The sequence below is a fragment of the Parambassis ranga genome, chromosome 18 (assembly GCF_900634625.1).
Source record: "Parambassis ranga chromosome 18, fParRan2.1, whole genome shotgun sequence".
Classification (NCBI taxonomy): domain Eukaryota; kingdom Metazoa; phylum Chordata; class Actinopteri; family Ambassidae; genus Parambassis; species Parambassis ranga.
In genome coordinates this window covers 13,431,790-13,454,275 of record NC_041038.1, presented here as the reverse complement: position 1 = coordinate 13,454,275, position 22,486 = coordinate 13,431,790, and the positions used below count along the sequence as shown (strand labels likewise).

General features: G+C 47.2%; 2 protein-coding genes across 7 annotated transcripts in view; both read right to left on the bottom strand.

Annotated features, from left to right (window-relative positions):
• The window catches only part of LOC114450987 (dedicator of cytokinesis protein 3-like), a 127,755-nt gene extending 121,891 nt beyond the window's left edge, over positions 1 to 5,864 (bottom strand). For all 5 annotated transcript variants that reach the window (XM_028429476.1, XM_028429481.1, XM_028429478.1 and 2 more), the window contains exons 1-2: positions 5,744 to 5,864; positions 4,069 to 4,179 (exon numbers count right to left, since the gene is read on the bottom strand). In XM_028429476.1, coding sequence (XP_028285277.1) covers positions 4,069 to 4,105 — 37 coding nt within the window. In that variant the 5' untranslated portion in view covers positions 4,106 to 4,179; positions 5,744 to 5,864. The remainder of the gene's footprint in view (positions 1 to 4,068; positions 4,180 to 5,743) is intronic.
• Positions 5,865 to 7,182: 1,318 nt separating this feature from the next.
• Positions 7,183 to 22,292, bottom strand: LOC114451040 (DDB1- and CUL4-associated factor 1-like). Of its 2 annotated transcripts, none has more exons than XM_028429565.1 (30): positions 22,119 to 22,292; positions 20,800 to 20,996; positions 20,181 to 20,257; positions 20,025 to 20,098; positions 19,822 to 19,935; positions 19,507 to 19,644; positions 18,101 to 18,733; positions 17,911 to 18,012; positions 16,951 to 17,109; positions 16,701 to 16,880; positions 14,297 to 14,406; positions 14,112 to 14,211; positions 13,845 to 14,014; positions 13,642 to 13,766; positions 13,494 to 13,570; positions 12,846 to 13,010; positions 12,603 to 12,758; positions 11,836 to 12,495; positions 11,425 to 11,702; positions 11,140 to 11,338; positions 10,952 to 11,034; positions 10,772 to 10,856; positions 10,148 to 10,381; positions 9,783 to 9,876; positions 9,597 to 9,701; positions 9,383 to 9,456; positions 9,192 to 9,275; positions 8,980 to 9,123; positions 8,391 to 8,526; positions 7,183 to 7,964 (listed from the first exon to the last, which is right to left on the bottom strand). In XM_028429565.1, the coding sequence occupies exons 2-30, from the start codon at positions 20,988 to 20,990 to the stop codon at positions 7,897 to 7,899; spliced, it is 4,815 nt and encodes a 1,604-aa protein (XP_028285366.1). In that variant the 5' UTR covers positions 20,991 to 20,996; positions 22,119 to 22,292; the 3' UTR covers positions 7,183 to 7,896. The 2 variants fall into 2 exon arrangements, with proteins under 2 accessions (XP_028285366.1, XP_028285365.1); XM_028429564.1 differs by lacking the exon at positions 22,119 to 22,292 and adding an exon at positions 21,797 to 22,041.
• Between the last annotated feature and the right edge of the window lie 194 nt (positions 22,293 to 22,486).

The following is a 22,486-nucleotide window of genomic DNA, read 5'->3' as shown; positions in this document are numbered from 1 at the left end:
TTCCAGATGGAAGAGATGGCTATCGTCTTTTGAACTGTACACGGACGGTAAAGGACTGATTATATCGGAGGATTCAACAGCAGCTACAAGACAAAGACGCCGCGCACTGCTTTTGCACCTGGCTGGACCGGACATCCAGGATGTTTTCTCAACTCTGCCAGACACCGGAGGTCCTGTGGACTACCAAGCGGCAGTCAACACTTTGAATTTGTACTTCATGCCACAGGTTAACACGGCGCTAGCAAGGCACACTTTCCAAAAGTTGTGTCAGAATCCAGGTGAGACTGTACAGCAATTTGCCACACGCCTGCGCCAGGCTGTGAGAGACTGTGCTTATGGAGGAGATGCTGACAATCAGATTAGAGACGCAATTCTGAGTAAAGGGACATCTGAATATATACGGAGAAAATTATTGGAAGAAGGTCGTGGTTTGACACTAGGCAGTACTCTAGAAATATCTTCCCACTGTGGATGAGCTTTTGCAAGGCATGAATGGCTCAACAATATTCAGCAAGTTAGACCTAAAGTGGGGCTACCATCAACTTGAACTGACACCTGAGTCACGTGACATCACTACCTTTGCAATACACAACGAGGTCTACAGATACAAGAGACTGTTGTTTGGGGTGTCATCAGCCAGCGAACAATACCAGCAGGAGGAATTGAGGGTGTTGAGAACATCTCTGATGATGTTATCATACACGCACATGATCAAGAAACACATGACAAACAGCTGCACAAAGTCATGACAAGGCTGAGAGACACTGGATTAACACTAAATCCAGAAAAGTGCCAGTTCAACATGGACAGACTTATCTTCATGGGAATCTTGCTGTCGGAAAAAGGAATTGGTCCAACAGAGGAGAAAGTATGAGCCGTGACAGAGGCACGGGAACCAGAAAATGCCACAGAGGTGCGCAGCTTTCTTGGGCTTGTCGGTTATAGCAGCAGATTCATCCCACAATTTGCAACACTGTCAGAACCACTGAGACGCCTAACAAGGAAGGACACACCATTCAGGTTTGGCCCAGAACAGAAGCAAGCTTTTAATGCCCTCAAATCTGAGTTAGCAAGAGCCACAACTCTAGCCTATTTTGACAAACATGCAGCAACACAAGTCATAGTGGATGCAAGTCCTGTGGGGTTAGGCGCAGTACTAGTCAGAACCAGAAAGGGATCAAGGTTCCGGTGTGCTATGTGAGCCGTAGCCTTACTGATTGTGAACGTAAATACTCTCAGACAGAGAGAGAGGCACTAGGTCTAGTTTGGGCGTGTGAAAGATTACACCCGTACCTCTACGGAAGACAGTTTGACCTAGTCACTGATCATAAGCCATTGGAAGTCATCTATGGTCCCCGCTCCAAGCCATGTGCCCGAATAGAACGCTGGGTTCTAAGGCTACAGCCATATGAATTCAGGGTAGTCCACATATCAGGAAAGAGCAATATTGCTGATCCGCTGTCACGACTGCTGACTAACACAGCGCAGGATGCGGAGCACAAACATGGGGCAGAGGAATATGTGAGATTTGTGGCAGTGACTGCAACGCCAAAAGCGCTCACCACCCGGGAAGTGGAAGAAGCCTCAGCCACTGACCCAGAGCTGCGAGAAGTACGCCATGCTATAGTAACTGGACGTTTTGAGAAGTGCAAACAGTATGCAATCATTGCAAGTGAATTATGTGCAGTAGGTTATCTTGTTCTGAGAGGTACACGCATAGTGTTGCCTCAGACCCTGCGACCACGAGCACTCGCATTAGCCCATGAGGGACATCTGGGCATTGTGGGAACAAAGCAACATCTCAGGACAAAAGTGTGGTGGCCTGGCATGGATAAGGCAGCCGAGAGACATTGCAAAGCCTGCCACGGCTGTCAAGTCGTAGCCAAACCTGACCCGCCTGAGCCGCTGAGACCTACACTGCTACCTGAGGGACCCTGGCGGGATGTTGCTGTTGACATACTGGGCCCCCTCCCATCAAACCACTCAATCCTAGTGGTAGTGGATTATTTCAGCCGGTATTATGAATATGACATCATGACCTCCACCACCACAGAGAAAGTCATTGACAGTCTGGAGTCAATTTTCAGCAGACATGGTCTGCCGGTCACTTGTAAATCTGACAATGGGCCTCAGTTCACATCCGAACAGTTCAGACAATACTGTGAGGACAGTGGGATCACACATGTGAAGTCCACACCCAAATATGCCCAGGCCAATGGAGAAGTAGAACGGCAAAATGCCTTGCTGATGAAGAGAATCAGGATTGCTCATTCAGAGGGACTGGACTGCAAAAAAGAACTAAGAAAATATGTGACAGTATACAGAAGCATCAACCACAATACAACAGGCAAAAGTCCCGCTGAACTGCTGTTCGGCAGGAAGATCAGAGGAAAACTGCCAGAACTCATCGAGACATATACTGATCAGGAAGTATGTGACCGTGACGCAGAACAAAAGCTTAGTAAGCAGTATACAGACTCACGCAGAGGAGCACAACCATCAGAAGTCAGCGTTGGTGACACCGTACTCCTGAGACAAGACAAGACAGACAAATTCTCAACAGCATTCAGTGCAACACCATACAAAATAATTAGCAAGACAGGAAACAAGGTTGTAGTGGAATCACCAACTGGTACAAGATATGCAAGAAATACCACCTTTGTCAAGAAATACAGAGGACATGAACTGGAATCGAGGACTCTTCAAGAAAAGGAGGAAGAGCAGAAACCAGAGTGATAGAGGACACACACACCGCTGTCACTCAGACACCACAAGCAGAAAATGACTCTGGGACACACAGACATATCAACCAGACCACAAAGGGTCAAGCGAGTACCTAGTAAGCTGACTGATTATGTTTGTGACTGAAAACACATTAATACATGTTGTTCATGGGTTTGAATATGAAGAGTTCCGGCCTGTTGTATACAGAGAATATTTCATGTTGTTCCCGAGTCGGCAAGCTAATGTTAGTTAATTTCCAGCCGGAGATGAGTTATAATGGTGTATGATTCGAGGAAGTTTTTTTTTTCTAAGGAACTGTGCTAAATTGAGTTAAACAATACCTAAGAGACATGCCTCTCGAAGGACATGTAGTTTTCTATGCCATGTTTTGTTCTAGACATTGGGTGTTAGGAAAAGGAAAAGAAATCTGCAGTAAAAGAGATATTGTTAAAATGCAAGTTAAGCTGCAACAGTTATGAGTGGAATTGACTTTAAGATTGGGTTGATATAAATCTGAATTTGTAACACTTTATTTCCATGAAAAGGAGGGATGTTGTGTCTGTGCATAACACTTAGCTGATTGGTCAGGGGTAATGCATTGTGGGGGAAGGAAGGAAAAAAATAAAGAAAATGAGTGACGGAGAGATGGCGTCTGTGTGAATACCTCGTGCATTATAGATTGCATTCTGAAAGTCCTCTGCTTAATTTAGAATTAAAGTAGAGAGACACAACAGTAACAAACAAAGGAAGCGGTCCAGACACCAACAGGAAGTCTGAAGGAATGTCTTCAGTGGGTAGTGTGCAGGATTCAGAGGACTGTTCCCTTTAGGGGTCATCTTACACCAACCGACTCCATGTCCTCTTTAAGCACAACATGCGAATCACCAATCTGTATCAGCACATTAAACCACTATTGATCTGCTCAACCCTTGATGTGGGTCTCTGATGCAGTCTGCAGCTTCACCAGTAGATGCCACTACACCCCTCCCACTGGTCCTTTAAAGGGTTATGTGCAGAGGGTGGAGTGAGAGGATGAGAATAAATCTGTTGCACTGTCCATTCACACAGCGTCCTGTTGGTCCACTGTCACAGCACGGACCCTCATCCTGCAGCCTCCACAGTCACTGAAGGATGGTCACACCATCACAGCTGAAGATACCCCCAACTACCCACAACCACTACAGCCCCACTGTCCTGTGTCACTGCAGACACACAACCACGGGACATGAAGTCTGCACACTGACATCCAGCAGAGGTCTGTTTACATCTGACCGTCATCCTGGTGCAGAGACAACATGTAACCATTAAAGCACCAGTCCCCCTCACATCCATCAGTGTACTCACCAACTCCGATTTTCTCGTCCTCCGTCGGCGTCCACATGATGTCCCGGGGTACACACAGCCGAATCCCGGAGAACACACAGTCACCCGGTGCGTGGCTTCATGGAAATCCCGCTGAGGTATCACCGGCGAGGAGAGAGAGGAGGAGAAGCGGAGAGAAGTTTACTTCAAACCTTCAGGTGTCCGAGTTTAAAAGACTTTGAAAGCAGCAGCCACAGATCTGACGCTCAGGGTTCCGTCAGCTGTGCAGTGACGCAGGGCGCGATGTGTCGGTCCATGTCTGCCGAGAAACCCGCGAGTCTGACTATCTGTGCTACTGGAGCACAAAGACACACAAAGACACACAAACTGACACTGTCAGGATGGCAGAGGAGGCGGTTATCCCTCAAAGGAATCCGTAAGATCCGCCGTGTTCACGGTCAACTTCAGTCCAGCTCGCGGAGACTGCGGTCAGCGCAGCCCCCCCAGACCCCAGACCCTCAGACCTCAGCCCCTCAGACCTCAGACCCTCAGACCTCAGAGCCTCAGAGCCTCAGACCTCAGAGCCTCAGACCTCAGACCTCAGCCCGAGTTATTGTCTCCTCTTTTCTGTATGCGCGCATCAGTCTGCTCCTCCGGACCCGCCCGCAGCTGCAGGACGTTACAGCAGCAAAATAAGAGTCAGCGCTCGAATGGACGGAGCGGGGAGCTGAGTGTAAGCGGATCAGGCCGGAGAGGAGGCTGCAGCGGGTCACACCAGAGGGAGACACTGTGTGTGTGTGTGTGTGTGTGTTACTGGCCAGCATAAACCGATGGTTTTGGTGACATGATGTGCGCCCCGGCATGGCACGCGCAACATGAGGAGCGCGCGTAGATGCACAGGTGAACACACACACACACACACACACACACACACATAGACACACACAGACACACACACACACAGACACAGACACACACACACACAGCCAAGCTACACATCTATCACACACTCCTCCGCGGCTCGTGGAGCTGTGTCTCCACGTCGTGTCACCGCAGTGATTCATGTCAGGCTGCTTTAAACTGTGTGTAGCTCCGTCAGATCAGGCGTCTGATGCGCGTATTGCGCCACCGTGTGTTCACCCGTGCGCATCACACCGACTGTCCTATGGTAACCATGGTGACCACCAAACAGCTTCAGGTACAAGACACAGATCCTGACCCTTTAAAGTGAATCAACCACAGGCCAAGTAAACATAGTCTGATCATCGGATTAAATAGACTAATTCAGTCTATTTAATAGAGGCAGGGAATTATATAAATTTCAACTTCCTTCAGGGACTTTGAGTAGAATAAAAAACATTTTTATTAAATTATTTCGTCCTTTGTGCCATTTTAACCCTTTAATTAATGATACACAAATTCATTATTGGATGTATAAGAAGAAACTCTGAGAACATTTACTACAACCATTTCAAGCTGGGTTAGCTAACTCGAATCTATTAAAATAAACGAATACAAACAGTATTCACCAAGAAAACAAACTTGACAGAAACAAACAGAAAAATGTGTCGAAAAAACTTAGAATAACGTTTTTATTGGGGGGGGGGGGTACTTCTTTGACTACAGCTAGCTTCACAGGCTAGCTGACGTGCTAGGCTAATAAATTAGCAGTTAATCACTTAACACACAACATAACTTTAAATTAACCGTGACTTACACTTTCTGGGGACATCTTCATCCTCCATATCCACAGAACCGGATTCAGGACCCCGTTCTAGGTTTTGTGCAGTCACTGAATCACAGACTAAAGACATTTAGCTGCAGAGGACTTCCTGTTGGACAAATCAAGTCAAGTTAGCACGTGGTGAACTGTGACTTCCTGCCTGTGGATCAGCTGACAGGCAGTTAGATCCACCTGAGCAGCAGCTGAGGTGGATTCAGGCGGTCTGGGCTCTGGTCTCCAGGCTGCACAGACACACCAGGATTACACAGTAAATCACACTTGTGCTTGACAGCACAGCTCATTTGCTTGTTTTTGTGTTTGTTTGTCCCGAGTCTTTGTTTCTTTAACTTGGGTCTTGTATTTCTGAGGTTATGTAATTACCATGGAGACAGCCTGTACAGCCTTAATAATGTCCCCACTGTGACGTGCCTCACATTCAGGACCCCGCCACCAGGAACAAGGAGCTGTCATTAAAATATTCAAAGAGGAAAAAACACTTTAGTATTCTTGTGGAGTCAAGGCCGACTGGCTGTGGAAACAGGAGGGTGGAGGGCTGCCTCCCGAGGAGCATCACTCTGACATGTGACACGTCTCAGACTCGAGGCGACTAGAAGAGATCCTGAGAGCATGAGGCAGAGTTACTGCAAGGGCCATGTTATCATAGATCTGACCACCAGTGTGGCGTCCGTCTGTCCTTCCTGGGGGATCCTGCAGCTGGAGTTCCTAAAGTCTGATCCAACAGCTGCAGCACAGCTGTATCTCCCAGGAATCTAATGAGGACCATTGTTTAATTTCAACAATTAAAGGGACATTTTACCCAAAATCAAATGTTCTGATTCTTAATTATTTGAACTTGTTACACCTCTCATGTTGTGGTTGCTCAGTATGACTTTGGTGGAACTACTTTCTACCACAGCACACCCACTCATCACCGCTCAGAAGGCAGCGTTCATTCACACACATCACACTGCATGCTGCCCTCTGAGCAGAGGCAGTCAGGCAGAGCGTGGTACAAAGTCCCTACGACAAATTCCTCATATCAAGGATGGCTTTTAAGTATTTTTCTCTTCTAGTTCGTGGGAGCACCAAAGGCTGAGAGAAAGAACCTCAATGGTCAAAAATCAGGCTCAGAAAGTCCACCTAGGACAAACGGCTCACGGGAGGAGGACTCTCTCATCATGGACACTCCTCTCTGCAGTGACGGGTTACAGCTGAAAAGAGCTGTCCTCTTTTTGGTGGACTGTCCCTTTACAACTTAAAGAGCTTTAATGCAATAATGTTTGATACCTCGACATTCAAGACAAATATATGAAAGGACTCTAACAGATATGTGAGACCTGTGTGTGACCTTTGACCTCAGAGTAACATCATTCATTACATCTCTCCTGGCTGGTGAAAACAAAGACACACACAGAGCTCACAGCTTTGCAGGATTCTGTGCTCAGAACGTTTAATATTTACTAAAATAATAAATTAGCACATATTGACGGCTCTGTGTGTTTCAACAGCTGCATCAACACAAAGCAAACACAGCTCCATAAAAGCTAGCAACCCGCCAAAATAAATTACATTCAAAGGAATCAGCCGAGACCCGAGTGGCTCACGGTGAGATGCATAGAGGCTGCTGGGGGGAGCACGGAGGTGGTCCTGACATCAAGAGCGAGGTATTTCTTTGTCTTCAGACATCTTAGGACATCACATGTGACACGTCTGGCTCTGAGCTCCGAGCTAATGTTTGAAGCAGACCTAAGCGGCGAGCAGCCCACAGCACAGCTCGTCGCTTCAGTCTGGAAATGAGATGAAGTGCTGTACTGTGGATTTTGGATTAAACCTGAGTGATTGATAAAGTGTGAGTCCGTCTGTAAAGAGTAGAGCTGATCTGTGAGCAGAGCAGAAAGAAATCTGGTAACATACAGACTGATAACCAGGCTCTGCTGAAGCAAGAAGACAACGTCAGCGTTCTTTCTCTGAACTTTGGGAGACGTTTATTTTCTGTAGTGGGGGACCGATGTAGATCTTCCTCCTCCAGGACGTGGATGTGTGGACAGTGTGCCTGTGGTCACCTTGATCGGTTGATTGACGGTTTAAACAGGAAAAACAGAATCCTGGTTAAGGCTCATGTTGTCGGAGCTGCGTCTTTTCTCACGTCAGGGGAATCGCCGGTCGAAGATCGACTGAAGCAAATGAGACTCAGCATCATCATCGGAGTCAAAAACTGCAGAGACACACACACACACAAAGTATGTCAGTTTAGTCCTTAGACGGTCTGCCTGTCTCGGCCTGAGTCCGACCCAAGCACAGCTGAAATGTCCCGTCTCTGTCCTCGGGCTGGGCTCTGTCAGGCACGTAACCTGTGAGTGTTTATAACTCGAGCGTTTGAACTACAATCAAAGGTTTTGTTCACGAAGCGTCTCTCGTCGTTCACTATCATTCAGAATAGGTTTTAAATCGGGCTCGGGCTCATAAATATAATAGGCTGGGCCTGTTTAGGCGGATTATGCTCAGGCTCGGGTAGAGTGGGGCTGAAGTTTTTGGGCCTGATCTAAAACAAATTATTTGAACATAAAAAGTTAAACAGAAAAACTCTGCTGTGTGATTTGTTCTTCTCAATAACTTGTCTGTGTAAAGCTGTGTTACTCACAGGCTGCGCTGTCAGGGTCAAATGGGTCAGAGGGGTCATCGCTCCTGGAGGACTGGTCCGAGTCGTCATCATCATCATCATCATCATCATCATCATCGTCGTCGTCATCGTCGTCATCGTCGCTGCCAGGGGGACTCTGGAGGAAGGAAAAAGGGTCATAGCCACGTTGATTAACAGTGCGGAGGCTGTTGTGTATTTGCAGTGACATGGCGGTCACATGGGTTAACTGTCCTGCAGATCAAATTAGATCACACAAAAAAGATTTAAATAAACTACAGTCTGTACAACATATAGTGGAAAAATATCAACTATTTACAGTGTTCACAAACCATTTTTTAACTCACATCAGCTGCAGATCAGCCAAATTTCTACTGACAGAGCCACAGAGGGATCATAGCTGCGCAAACACTGATCATTTCAATAAAAATGTCAATGTCTAAATGTTGATTATGAGAACTTCAAGCAGCTGATTTGGCGTCTTGATGCCACTTGATATCATAAATCCTCCCAGCGTCCCATCACGAGTGATAACAGCCCTACTGAGGTCACCTGTCGTAAACAGCACATGATGCAGCAGAGGTTCAGTTACCCCGTCATCTCTGGCCGAGTTTCCTCCATCCTCGTTCCCTGGTTCATCGTTACCCACCAGCTCCTCAATGAGCGGGTCTGTGTCCATGTCATCATCGTCATCATCCGTGTCTGAGGAGTCATCATCCTCCTGATCTTCATCATCCTGGAAAACAAAACAAGAATTAATAACTCCTCTGATAGAACGTGTTTTTTCAGCCGAGTGCGTCTCACCTCATCATCTCCCTCCTCGGGCAGTTTGTGTCGTCCGACCTCGTACAAATGACACACGGTCTCCAAGCTCATGGCGTCCTCGTTCTGTGGAGAGAGCGTGGGAAGACGTCGATGTGTCTGCAGACTCATAAAGCACTTTATATTCGATGCTTATTCAGCACAGGCTGCTGCCGAATGGAAATAAAAAGTACCTCGATGACAGCCAGGTAGCAGTCCTTGGTGTCTGTACACAGGTCAAAGATGTCCCGCTTCACATCCACTGTGACTGTAACAACAAAACAAACGGAACAGCTTTAAGTTAAAGCCGATGAGAAATAAGAACACACTCGACAGGTCGTTGGTAAGTGTTTTAATTATTTCACTAAGAGCAGCACATTTGTTTTTCTCCTTCAAAGTGATGCCTACCGATGGGTTTGTAGTCTGTAGCATCGAAGGTTCTGAAGGATGAGCCGAAGGGACTCTTCATCTGCTGGTCCATGGCATCGTCATCGTCGTCAGGCTGCAGCATCGCTGTGAGAGGAAACACGTGAACATGTGACTCACGGCGCAGTGACTCGGCCTGCGTTAGCGGTGAGACTGCCGCGCTCGTACCTCCGTACATGATGGTGGCGTTGCTGTTAAACACCAGCCTGCACTGGTCCAGAGCGCGGCTGGTGTGCAGGAGGTGGAAGGTCCTCAGGTCCCACTGACACACACCTGCTGTCAAGGCTGACAACTGCAACACTACAGACACACACATCTGCAGTCCTTCAACACAGTTTAACAAAAAGAGGGCGATCTGAGCTTCAGCTGTAAACAGGTTTGTTACCGTTTGTAGTATTTAGGCTAAGCTAGCATGCAAACAAAAGAGTGTCATTCATGTTTTCCCAAAATGTTGAACTACACCTTTGTGTGTCAGCAGTGAAGCTCACAGGCACCACAAAGGTTCATCAGCTGCCCCCGAGCTCAGAGGATACAATCTCTGTGTTGATGATGACCTCCAGGCCGTTGGGATGGAAGACACCGCTGATGTTCATGTTGAACTTGTCAAACTTGTGGATGGCCCGTGATGCCCGCACATCCCACAGCACGCCGTCGTTCAGCACCAGGTCGTCGGTGGGGTTGAAGGTGGCACAGTTCCTCTTGTAGTTGTTGGCCAGCGCGAGGTCGTTCAGGGTCAGAATCTTCTGACCCGTGTGGATGTCATAGATCTGCAGAGGGGCAGAAAATAAATGAGTGTGGGCTCACGTAGGTACAATAACTGTATGGAAACAGCCTAATAATGGCTACAAGTAGAGAGAACTTCATTATTAATGAACAAATACAAATAAACTGAGGTAAAATGGTTCCATGTGTTGCATTTTTACAGGCTCTGCAGACCAGGTAGAAAGCCTGGTGGAAATTTAAAGCCTCGCAACTCTCTTCACATTTTTACAATAACATGAAAACATTTATTTTTGTATTTTATAGTAGTAGTAGTGTTTTATAAAAAAGTGAAAAAAGTTTCATCAGCTTTGTCTGTAGCACCGTACATTCAGACATAATGTAAAGACCAAAGATTTTGTTTTTCAGAGCAGCATTTGAGTGAGTTGAAAACGTACATGTGCGACTTGGTCTTTGGTGCCGATGACTCTGTCCTGAGAGAGTTTGCTGAACTCGACGTAGTGATCGTCTGAGAAGGAGTTCCTATGTGGAAAAAAAAGGAAACGTGTCATCATACACAGCTGCCGATACTCTGATGTGTCCACATGGAACTGATGCGGGACTGTGTGACGTTTTACTTCATGGTAAAGACTCCATCCATACTCCAGAGAGCTGACAACGGGACACTCCATGAACCAGAGGTGAGCACCAGTTTCCCATCCTAAAACACACACAAGTTCATCTGTACAGCTACAAACACACAAAACAAGCTCGCATTGTGTTTGATATTCTCCACCAACACCACAGTAGGTGTTATCAAAGATACCCTGGAGGGCTGGATGTGTGTGATGGCAGATGTGTGGCAGGTGTAGTTGGCCTCCTCCTCTCCGGAGAAAACGTTGTAGAACTTGAGGTGACCAGAGCAGGTTCCCAGCATCAGGAAGCGCTCGCAGGCTGAGAAGGCACAGCAGGTGAAGCCGCTCTCGTCTCCGTCGCCCTCGTGGAAGACGGACATCGGACGAAACCTTGATGGAGGAGGTGGATTCAGTCTGGTTAGTATAAAATAAATGTAAAGCATGGTTTACTGCACAGGCCACAGTATGTTTTCTACCTGCTGAATATCAGGTGTCTGTCCAGACACCCTCTGTCCACGCCTCCATACTTCGGGTACAGCATCCTGCTCCCCAGGCGGGCGGTGAAGTTGGCCGGCGCCTGCCGCCTCTGTTTGGGCTCAGGGCAGCGATGTGGGGTGAAGAGGGAGAAAGGCGGACATGTGGTGACGGGGTTCGGGCAGCTGGCGTGTTGTTCCCTCAGGTACTCGGTGATGATGCTGTCGAGGGTTGGGGGGGAGGGGAGGTGGCGCTCCAGTTGCTTCTTCATGGCTGGAGACTGAGCAAGAGAGGAAACGATCATCTGAACTGAATATTTTTCTTTTCTTCATAGACTAAAATGAGAAAATAAAGTAAAACTACTTTTATCTGTATACCCATTAGTTAAAAATCCTCCATCCACTATCACTGACCTGTATGAAAGCACCGTAGTCAGACTTCTGTTTTAGTGCACGAAGTTTCTTTCCTGAGTTGCTGTTGGCCAGTGGCCGTTCCCGGGAGAACAAAATCCGGCCAACCATAGGGGGGCCCTGTCCATGAGGAGCAGGATGAGTAAGAGAAGGGGTACAGGGAGGGGGGAGGGCGACGCCGGAGGAGGCGGAGCATGAACTGTGAGGATCTGCATGGGGTCGAGAGGAAGAGGGAGCTGAAGAGGCCCCAGCAACTGAAGATACAGGAGAGACTCCAACATGGCCGACTGCACGAGCTGCGACCCCGCCAGTGAACCGGCAAGTCCTGGGAACTGCTAAGGCAGAGGAGGTCGGGGTGACACAGGAAGAGGAAGAGTAAGGACAGAGTGCTGTCAGGTTTAAATCTGCCTCTTTGACAAGCGTGTTCGCCGTCTCGTGGAGCCCTTTGGACACCAGGTGGTTCCTGATCAGAATGAGAAGCTCTTTCTCAGGGAATGTGATGCGTGACTGGGCGACAACGTTGGCTTTCTGCAGACGGGCCAGAGAGACGTCGCTGCCCATGAGAAGAGGCTTGCCGGACACTCGCTCGGTTAGCTCGGCGGCGTAGCGGCAGAAGCGGACGTGCTCAATTCTTTTGTCCTGCAGCACCGGCTCCTTCATCAACTGGAAGGAAAGACAAACAAAAATGGTGTGTCTGATTATCAGCCCTTCAAACAGCACCCGCTCAGAGAAAGCCAGCTGTGCGTACGTGTGGAGACAGACGAGCTCACCTGTTGAATATGGCCACTGGTGAACAGCGGCAGCTTGCTGATGATCTGTCTGATCGCGGAGCTGCGTGAGAGTCCAACCAGAGCCTTGCAGGTCAGAGCGCGGATCAGGTCTGCGTCTGTGATGGGCGTCTTCACCGACAGCAGAGACAGGAGCACCTGGAGGGGGCAGTTAGGGCCTGAGTCCCACACATGTTCAACAAAATCTTCAATAAAAGTCCTCCCCCGCTGCTCCTCTGCTCTCACCTTTATACCGTTATTGTTCTGCAAGACTTGCCACATGTGACTCAGCACCCGGTTGTGGGGGGACGGGGGCTGCTGGGGGTGGGGGGGCGGCCTGACAGGGGCGACAGCAAAAGCACCTGCAGTGCCGAGGCTTTGATCTGGAGCGCACACACAGTTTATTATCACCTGAGGAGGAGACAGAGGAGGGGATGAGGGGTAGATCACAGAACAGACATCATCAGAGTCTGACGGGCTGCTGAAGTCTGTATATACATGTATCATCTATATAATTCAAAATTCCTCCTACAGCCTTCAAATTAAGTTTCTTATAATTATATATTTTTATTCCTTCATTTATTTCCACAAGCACCTTTTTATTCTACAAATGTGTTTATGTACTGATGTGTCTGATGTCCTGGTGTCCGTCATAAATAGGGTTTAAAGTAGTTTTTTCTGACTACTTTTTTTAATTATTTGTTAAGACTGAAGAAAACAAACAAATAAGGAAATGTCCCTAATAAAACTCAATTTTACTACTGTGTGTTAGTCGTTTCTACATTTATTGATTTATCCTCATTTCATCTGCCTGCACATCCATCAATCAAATGGTTGATTGATGGATTCATCATCTCGATTTCAAAAATATTGTGGCCGTCAGTCACTGCTCACCTGCAGTGCAGACTTCTGGATCTCTGCGTCATTGACAAACACCTCGCCCTCAGCGACACCCAGGATGATGCTCATGCCTGCAGCGGAGGAGAGACACAGTGAGGCAGATCTAAAACTGAAGCAGAGCTGAGGCTGGAGGTTTACCCACCCACAGTGGAGACCTGAGACCTGGATTCATCCAGAACGTCCACGGTGTCCGCCAGCACCAGCTGGACTTTAGGAACCACCGTCAGGATGGCCAGGATGTCCAACGCATAACGCACTGTGTCGCTTCTGAACACAGGAGGAGGTGAGGTGGAGCAGCCTTTATATATATCAGAGATGTGACTGTGTGTATGTGCGTCACTTTACCTGCCATAGTAGTTCCTCCAGTCGCAGGCTGTGGATATGAGCTGCAGCATCAAAGGCACACAGGACAGCTTGTAGAAGACCTCGACCGGCTCCCAGTGCAGCTGAGGAGGAGCGGCCTCGATGAGAAACTCCATCATCTCAATGATCTGCTCTCTGGTGTAGGTATAGGCCTGCAGACAGGAAACAAACAAACATACAGGGTTTATACGTGAGAACGGTCAGGGTCAGAGCACCCTGCGGTCATAATGAGTTACAGTGAATACATACTTTGTAAAACGGCTGCTGAGGGACGATGGTGCCGCTGTCTGACGTGTGCAGAGACTGTTTGACCTGCTCAGTCTTCACTGCCAGGTGAGCCTCAAAGTACCTGCACACAGTGACCCATTAACATCATCATTTATAACACCAGGGTGCATGCTCTTTGTCTTATGTCACACATCCATCAGTCATACCGGCGCAGGGCTATACAGGTATGTTTGGCCTTCTGTCGGCTGGAGAAGACCTGGTCATCAGTCATAATGGACACCTCGTTCTCCAAATTAAGGATTTCCAAAGTGCTGACCTACAGACAGAAGAGACATTAATAACAAAGCAAAGTCCCATAAAACAACCTCACAGATACACAACATCAAAGTTTCTTCCAATCCAGCTCAAGTTTCATTCGCTGCCCTTCTGTTTGCCTGTTGTGTCTACGATTCCTTTAGAAATGCACTCTAGGAAGTCATCTGTCCTTGAATTCTTCTTACATGGGGTCTTCTTCATAAATAGATGTTTCACACATTGAAGGACAACTGTTCTTCAATGAAATGCAGCATCTTCTGTTTATAACCAGGGTGTATAATACTTATATTTAAGATAAGAGATAAGATAAGATAAGATAAAACTTTATTAATCCCGAAGGAAATTCTTGTGCCAGAGGTATCAAGTTACATTAAATGCAGTTAAGTACAGAGTATAAGAGTATAAGTGTCACTATAATCCAAAATAAGAGTACAGTACGCAGTATGAGCACAATATATGATACATGGATACAATATGGAGATGTAAGGTGCTAAGTAAACATAAATATAGACCAGTGGAGGGAATGACAGTGATGCCTGACATGATTATCTAGCGCTTCTCCCTACAGAAAGGGGAGGAGTTATACAGTCTGATGGCCACTGGCAGGAAGGACCTCCTGTGGCGTTCTGTGCTGCTCCTCGGTAGTCTCAGTCTACCGCTGAATGTGCTCCTGTAGGACAGCAGTGTGTCGTGCAGGGGGTGAGAGGTGTTGTTACGAATTTAATACTTTTTACTACATTTAATTTTTTTTAAAACCATCACGACATTGAGTGTTAATGAACGACATTTTGTAATGTGTACTCTGATTTTGAGATAAAATGCTATAGCCTACACAACAGAGTAGATTTCGAGACTCGAATGTAACGGTTGTTGCTGGTTGCACTACTTTGTGGTGCAGCAGCACAGAAAGTTAGTGCTACAGTTAACTGCTCTCGACCGCGCATGTATGTTTAGTGGACTGAATATGTGACCGAAGTGCGTTAGCTCCCATCCAGGTGACGGTGAAATGTTTTTACAAACCGAACAATAAGCCTGCCATTATTCCCCACTGCAGGCCTGAGCCTCCTTAAATGCTGGGTCTTCCACCCAGCTGTCAGAAAACCTGCATTTGCCCATGACAACTAGGCCTGTCACGCCATTAATTGCCCGAAATTATTGCGCTAAGCGATAATATTGTCGTTTTGAGACCATTTTCAACTAATATAATGAAAACGACATTATAATGCAAGTACACCCTTTCAAAGATCAATACACTTTAATTTCTAAAGAACACTGGAAAGGCCCCCTAAGCATCATCATCATCATTATTATTATTATGAGTAGTGGTAGGCCTATTACCATGGCTTATCTGAGCACAGTCAGTGGAGTTAAGTCAAACCAACTATCACGTCATGAGCAACAGAGCCAAACAACACGCACTCTCTACCTGCTGCTGGGAGTGGGCTCACCTGTTTGTGCGCACATGTGTCTGCATGTGTGTTTGTGTGCGCACATGTGTCTGCATGTGTGTATGTGCATCGGGCCCGCTGCAGACAGCTGCAGTGAATTTTAAAAACACCACCATGTAGACAGAAACACATAAAGAAACTGACAGCAGAGATGGCACCAGAGGACTGGGCAAGAGGACTAATGGGTGGAGCTGCGGCGAGTGCCGCCAGTAAGAAGGCAGAGAACTTCACTCGTACAACACGGACTCTCTCTGACAGCACGGTGTGTACATAAGCATGTGTAGTCTCGTGGTGAATTGTGTCCAAGTGTTGAACCGGTGTTGTGCAGCTTCACAGCTCTCTGTGTCGCTGTAACGTCCAAGCCCTGCAGCACTGTGACGCACCGTGGCGACGCAGACAGCGAGCTGACCGTGGTCTGCTCAGAACATCCCGTAAACGTCACACAATGAGTTAAAAAATAAGAGCTACCTGTTGATTTGACACATTTTAAGACAGAAGCCGCGGGACATATTAAATCCGACGGCCGGACTTTGCACACTTTATACGACACCTCAGAGGCTGAAAAAATAAAACCTATTTTTAAAATAATAATACCTCTCAAACTAAATGTAACACTTTTAATGGCTTTAAATTGTTCAATTCTAATGTATCACCTTTTAATACTTTTTGGTAACCCCTGATCAAAGTCACTTTGTTTTGGAAATGATCCAGATGAAAACCCCCTTAGAGACGAGGGAGACTGACCCTGAGAGGATCTGTTCTCTACTCTTGATCTTTACTGTGTGTTTTACTGGTGGTTTGTGCACTGTTACGATGTAAAGGTACCACAGGGTTTGGATTCACTGACCAGGTTGACGAGTCGGCGCAGGCCATCCTTTTGGTCAAAGATCTGCAGCACAACCCTGAAGGAGAACGAGATGGAGAAGAACATGGTGGCGTGGCAGATGCCCGACCCGTGGGACGACTCCAGCAGCCACAGGGCGTAGGACACCATGTCTGACAACACGCCCTCTGGAAGCATGCACACCTACAAACACACACACATTGGATTAGACTGGATACTAAAGCTGTTCTGTGTGTGTGTGTGTTAATTTTACCCTCTCCATGGCGTCTTGGTTGTAGGCCAAGTAGTAGAGGCAGAGAGAGACACCCGTCGCTGCCATGGAAGGCCTCGGGATGTCCAGAAGTTTCTGCACTCCGCCGTGAGCAATGAACTCTGCAGCAAACTTCTTATAGACGAGCAGCGAGGCGAGGTACTGAGAGAGAACAAAGGGCTGGATAGTAAAGAATTCACACACCAGAAACTTCGAATAAGAAACTCAAGCTGAACCCAGAACTGTTCATGTTAGCAGCTATTACTATTATGTATTCTAATTTCATCTGGTCCCTGAACATCCATCCATCGTCGTCTGATTATACGCGGGGTTGGCAGCCTAGCAGAGAACCCCGGACCTCCCTCTCCCTGGCCACCTCCTCCACTCCAAGCTCCTCACCTTGTCTCTAAGGAAGAGTCTGGCCACCGTGGGAAGCAAACTCATTTTAGTCGCTCTAACTGCGATCTCGTTCTTGCAGTCCCTACCCACAGTGGCCATAGATGAGGGTATAAACGTTCTTTTAACGTGTGCTACCTGTTCATGAATCTTTTCTGGAAATTCGAATAAATATGAGAATGTGACGAGATTTTCCCACAGCATAATCCCTGGATTGTGCAGGACGTCTGGTAACACTGCATCGACTGTTCTGAGGAGTAGAAGATGAGACTGTGTTTAATCTTTCTGACACTGAGCAGAGTCCCACCCACAAAGGTTGAGGTTATCTTCAACACACAGACTCCGGCCTCTGAGGGGAGAGGCTGGACTCAACTATGGACACCTACTTAGTACGACATACAGTAAGACATGTATGCTCTATGCAAACGGTTCAACATGTCACGAGCAGCTGAGACATCATGTCCGCGCTCTCTGCTTGTAGCCATGACTGTGCTGTTTGGACTTCCTGCTGCAGAGAACTCTCTGACTGAACGTGTGCAATAATGCAGGTTTCAGGGGGTTAAATACCAGCAGCGCCTCAAAGGTGAGCTGTACGTTCTTGGTCTGCCTCAGGTCTATGTATTTCATCAACAGTGGCCGGGTGTCCAGCTGCATGAAGACAGCAAGCAGCTGCAGGACAGAGAGAGATGATCAACTTTACAGTAAATATAGTCTGAGGCAGTAGAGGTTGGAGACTCTTTCAGGTTCGTGTTCTCACCTCCTGGTAATCTAAGAGCGGTGTCAGATACTGCAGGATGAGCCTCTGCTCCATGGCCGGGCTCAGTGGAGACAGGCAGTAGTCAGAGCCGATCACCATGGAGCTCATCTCAGACCAGGAGGTGCCGTTGGCAGGATGGTCAGTAGCGTCCGCCCTCTCCGCCTCCTCCACCATGCTGCTAGGGGCGGAAGTGGTAAAGTTCAGCTTCTGCTTGACCTTTCTTCCGTTCTCCTTCGACGCCCGTCTCTTTCCTCCACTTCCTCCTCTTTCTCCCTGCACGTCGTCTGTCTCCCTGGAGGTGGGGGTCGCCCTTGCTTGGTAAACGAAGTCTGGGAGCAGCCGGTTGGAGCTGCTGATGCTGCAGCTGCCATTTTTCTGGGCTGAGCCCAGCAGAGACGGAGGTCTGCACTTTGACACTGTCCTGCTGCTCTCTCCGTCTCTGTCTCTCCTCTCTTCCTCCTCTCCCACATCCTCCCCCTCCGTCTTCTCTTGCTGGTCTGTTGTGCTGCTTGAGGTTGGGGTGGCTTCAACCTGAGAGTCCTGAGGTAGATTCCTGGGAGTCGGGGTCATACTGGTGTGGCTTGAGGCTTCTTCAGCCTGCAGCTCATGCAGACGCTGGATCATGATTGGTACCTGGAGAAAACAAAGAATGTGTCAAAATGTGTCACCAAATGACTTCCAGTCTGTGTGCTCTGTCTCCAGGTGGTCTCTAGCAGACCTCAGTCTGTGGGCTCTGTGTCCAGGTGGTCTCTAGCAGACCTCAGTCTGGTTTGGAGGTGTCTTCTCTGCAGTCTGGCAGTTCATTCCTGTGCAGGACTCTAGTGACGGTCTTCTCTGACTCCTCAGGTCCAGCCCTGGTTCAGTCCTTCTCTAGTGTCTCTGCAGCTGTTCTCAGCTCTTCGGACTCATCTCTCACTGGTTTTCTTTCCAGAACCTTCCACATGTTCCTCTTCCTGTCTCCGACAGTCTGGTTCTATTTGACTCTCTTTAACTTCTTGATAAAACATCACAGCAGCTCTTCAGACTTGAAGCTCTTTGATGAACTCCTCGTCTGCTGCTTTGTAGATATTAAGGATCCTTTTGATTTCTTTACTTTTGTCATGCTGCGTTAAGACAAAATGTTTCTTGTTGTGTGTCTGTGTGTGCAGTTTAAGTACAGATGAAATGTTTACAGGGTCACTCAGTTAAAGCACAAACTGCATAGTATCGCTGATAACAGTGATTTGTACTATGAACAAACGGAGAACGGTTCTTAAAGGGACTGATGATACTGAGCCTGATGCTAAAAATAAATCTGTTACTTCTTGATAATTAACGTCATTAAAGCTTCTTCAAGGGTAATAATACTGTTTCACATTTCTACTAAACACAATGTGACATTCAAACTGTAGATGTGTGACACCCACCAGCTGAGTGTTCTGCTCCATGTAGCTGGGCGCCACTTCCTGGTTGCTCATGGCTCTGGCCAGCAGGCCTGTGGCGTAGACAGATAGCGCCCGCTCTGCTTCACGAGCCCAGGTGAACAACTTTTCAACCAGACCTTCCTGTCGGACACAGACATCGCTCACATCCAACAGCTGTGGTACCAAGAAAACTAAAAAATTTAACAAAGTTGTTCCTCACTGTGCTTCTATACTGATTTACACTTTGAGTCCCAGATGTGTCGCACCACAATGAAAGCAGCTTCAGTATCACCAAGGACACTAGAGTTTCACTTGTACCTTCTCTTTGAAGACGACGGCGGTGTCCAGGCCCGGCATGATGTTCAGTAGCAGGCGACAGGCCGCCATGTTGAGGCTCAGCTCTCTGCTGTTCATTACATAAGTGTCCAACAACTGGAAACCACAAAACAACAGATGACAGGACCACTGTCAGCAAGCCAGAGGACATCAGCTGAATCAGACACAGGTGAATCTGTCCTTACTGCGTTGGTGAAGTCATCGTTCATAAAGATCATCTTCAGGAGCTGTCCCAGCATGCAGTTCGGGTCAGCGCGTCCTGCAAACACAACAGCTTAAGATCAGATGTTTCAAATGGACTGGATTAAAACCCAAAGAACAAAATGTGAACATGAACACACCTGGATGTCGGTCATCAAACGGGTCAGGATCTGCTTTGTGATATTCTGCCGTCTCTCGCTCGATCAGCTCAGATATTCTGCAGGAAACAGAGAAGCTCTGACGTTAAACTGTCCAGACCTCAGAGAACATCCGACATCTAAAACAGCAGGAGGTGCAGGAGGTGGGGGACAGGAGGGTCCTGGCAAAACTGACATCCATGCTGGACAATGAGTCCCACCCCCTGCAGGACCCCCTGTCAGCCCTGCAGAGCAGCTTCAGGGACAGACTGCTCCACCCTCGGTGTGTGGAGGAGAGGTACAGAAGGTCTTTCCTTCCTGCTGCTGTCAGACTGTATAATAAACACTTCTGATAGGAGCAGTATTCACACACCACAGTGTACAATACACTATTTATTTAGTTTTTGATGCACAGACCACTTCTACCTCCACTCACCTGTGAACAGCTGTTAATGTGTAACTGTTTCTTGATTCTATTCTATATTTTATTGGTAGTCTATTTGATCATGTCTTTTCTTGCTGTCTGTATCTGCTGTTGCAAAAATACAATTTGCCCATTGTGGGACTAATAAAGGTTTCTTAATCTTAATCTTAATCTTAAACAAAACCAATCGCTGCTCACTTGGTCAGGGTGGACACCAGCTGTTCGGTGGTGCCCTGCTGTGCCTCTTCCCACTCATCTAAAAGCGTGGCGAGCTCCGCTTTGGCATCCACGGACATGGCGACCGCCATGGCAGCCGACACAGCAGCCGACAGCGCAGAAGAGAGGACGGCTGACGCGGTAGCCGCAGGCTCTTCGTCCCGGGAGGACATCGCTGCCTGGAGGACAGATAACAGCAGATTTTAAGAACCAAACATCACCGACAACTGAAACGAAAAAATAATAAAATAATGACATAAACAGTCTTTGTCTCATTCACCATCCACAAACCAGCTGCATCATTTTAATATTTCTTTAATCCTTCACTTAAGTTTGCATTAAAGATAAATGTTCAGTATAAATACACGGGGTGCTCAGGTCTCATATATCACTGGATAACAAGTATGTCTATTTAAGGTCATTTCTATTTTATAGCACCATGTTTTTCATAAAAACTATATTTTGTTTTAACTGGAAAAAAAAATCAAAAGCTTGAAGTGATTCAAAACTCTGCTGACGTGATCAATCAGACCTGTCTGAACTGGATTTAAAGGCTTTTCTTCAATGTTATATTCAAATTTTCAATACATCCTTTTAAATGTCATGTGATCAAATGAGTCCGACTGATAGGAACTTCAATCAACACACTGCTGGGACCTGGATTTAATGTAAAGTGGTTTTATTTATTTCTATTCATGTTTTAATAAATATTTACAAATTGCAGATGTTTTTGGAAAAATAGAGATTTCTGCAAAAGCTTCCATGATTAAAAAATCATATTGATTGTTTTTTAATGATTGTATTAGCCATCGTCCTGGTTCACTGGTTTATCTGGGCCCTGTGTTGATGAACATGAAATCCTCTTTAATAAACTCATCTGGTGTAACGTGCTTCTCCTCAGCTGTTACGCTGCCTCACATTAACCCGTTCCTCGCCTGGACTCTCTACAGGTGTTTGTCCGTCTTCTTCTGAAACTCACCCTCAGCTGCCTGCGCGTGTTCCGCCGCGGAGACATCCCTGAGTCAACAGGTGTCCTCCGGTCCGGACAGAGGACTGTCTGTGCTCAGCTTCAAGCTAACTTACAGTTAGCAAACGAAGCTAACGGCTAACCTGTAAACCGGCTGCTCTCTGCTGTTTGTTCCTCTGAGTGTTTATCTGCTGCGGGTTAATGTTTCGGTGCCGGACGCGTCAGAGCATGTTGACAGCCTCATGTCTCTCTCTCTCACACACACACACACACACAAACACACTCACACACACACACTCTCCGCTCCAGCTAACACAGTTTAAATGTTCCTCACCTGAACTGCGCCCCCGCTGGTTCCCGCTTCTTACTTCAGCGCTTCTTTCGTTAAAGTGATTTTCACAGAGTTCGCGGGAAGCAGCGCATTAAAACCCGCCAACATTTACACGTTTAAGAGGGAAAAACTTTATTTTCAAACTTCTCCCGGCGGCCGCACGCGACGTCTCCCAACGGCAGGCGACGTGTGATGACGACACAGGGCAGCTTCATGACGCTGGGAGTTGTAGTTCGAAAGAACAGCACGCTGGAGGAATGTGTTATATCTTTATAGTCTGAACCATGTTTCTCTAATAAACCTTTTTATTGATTGCTTAAACATCGTGTGTGTTTGTATTTTTACTTTATTTAAAATCTATTTTCTTATAT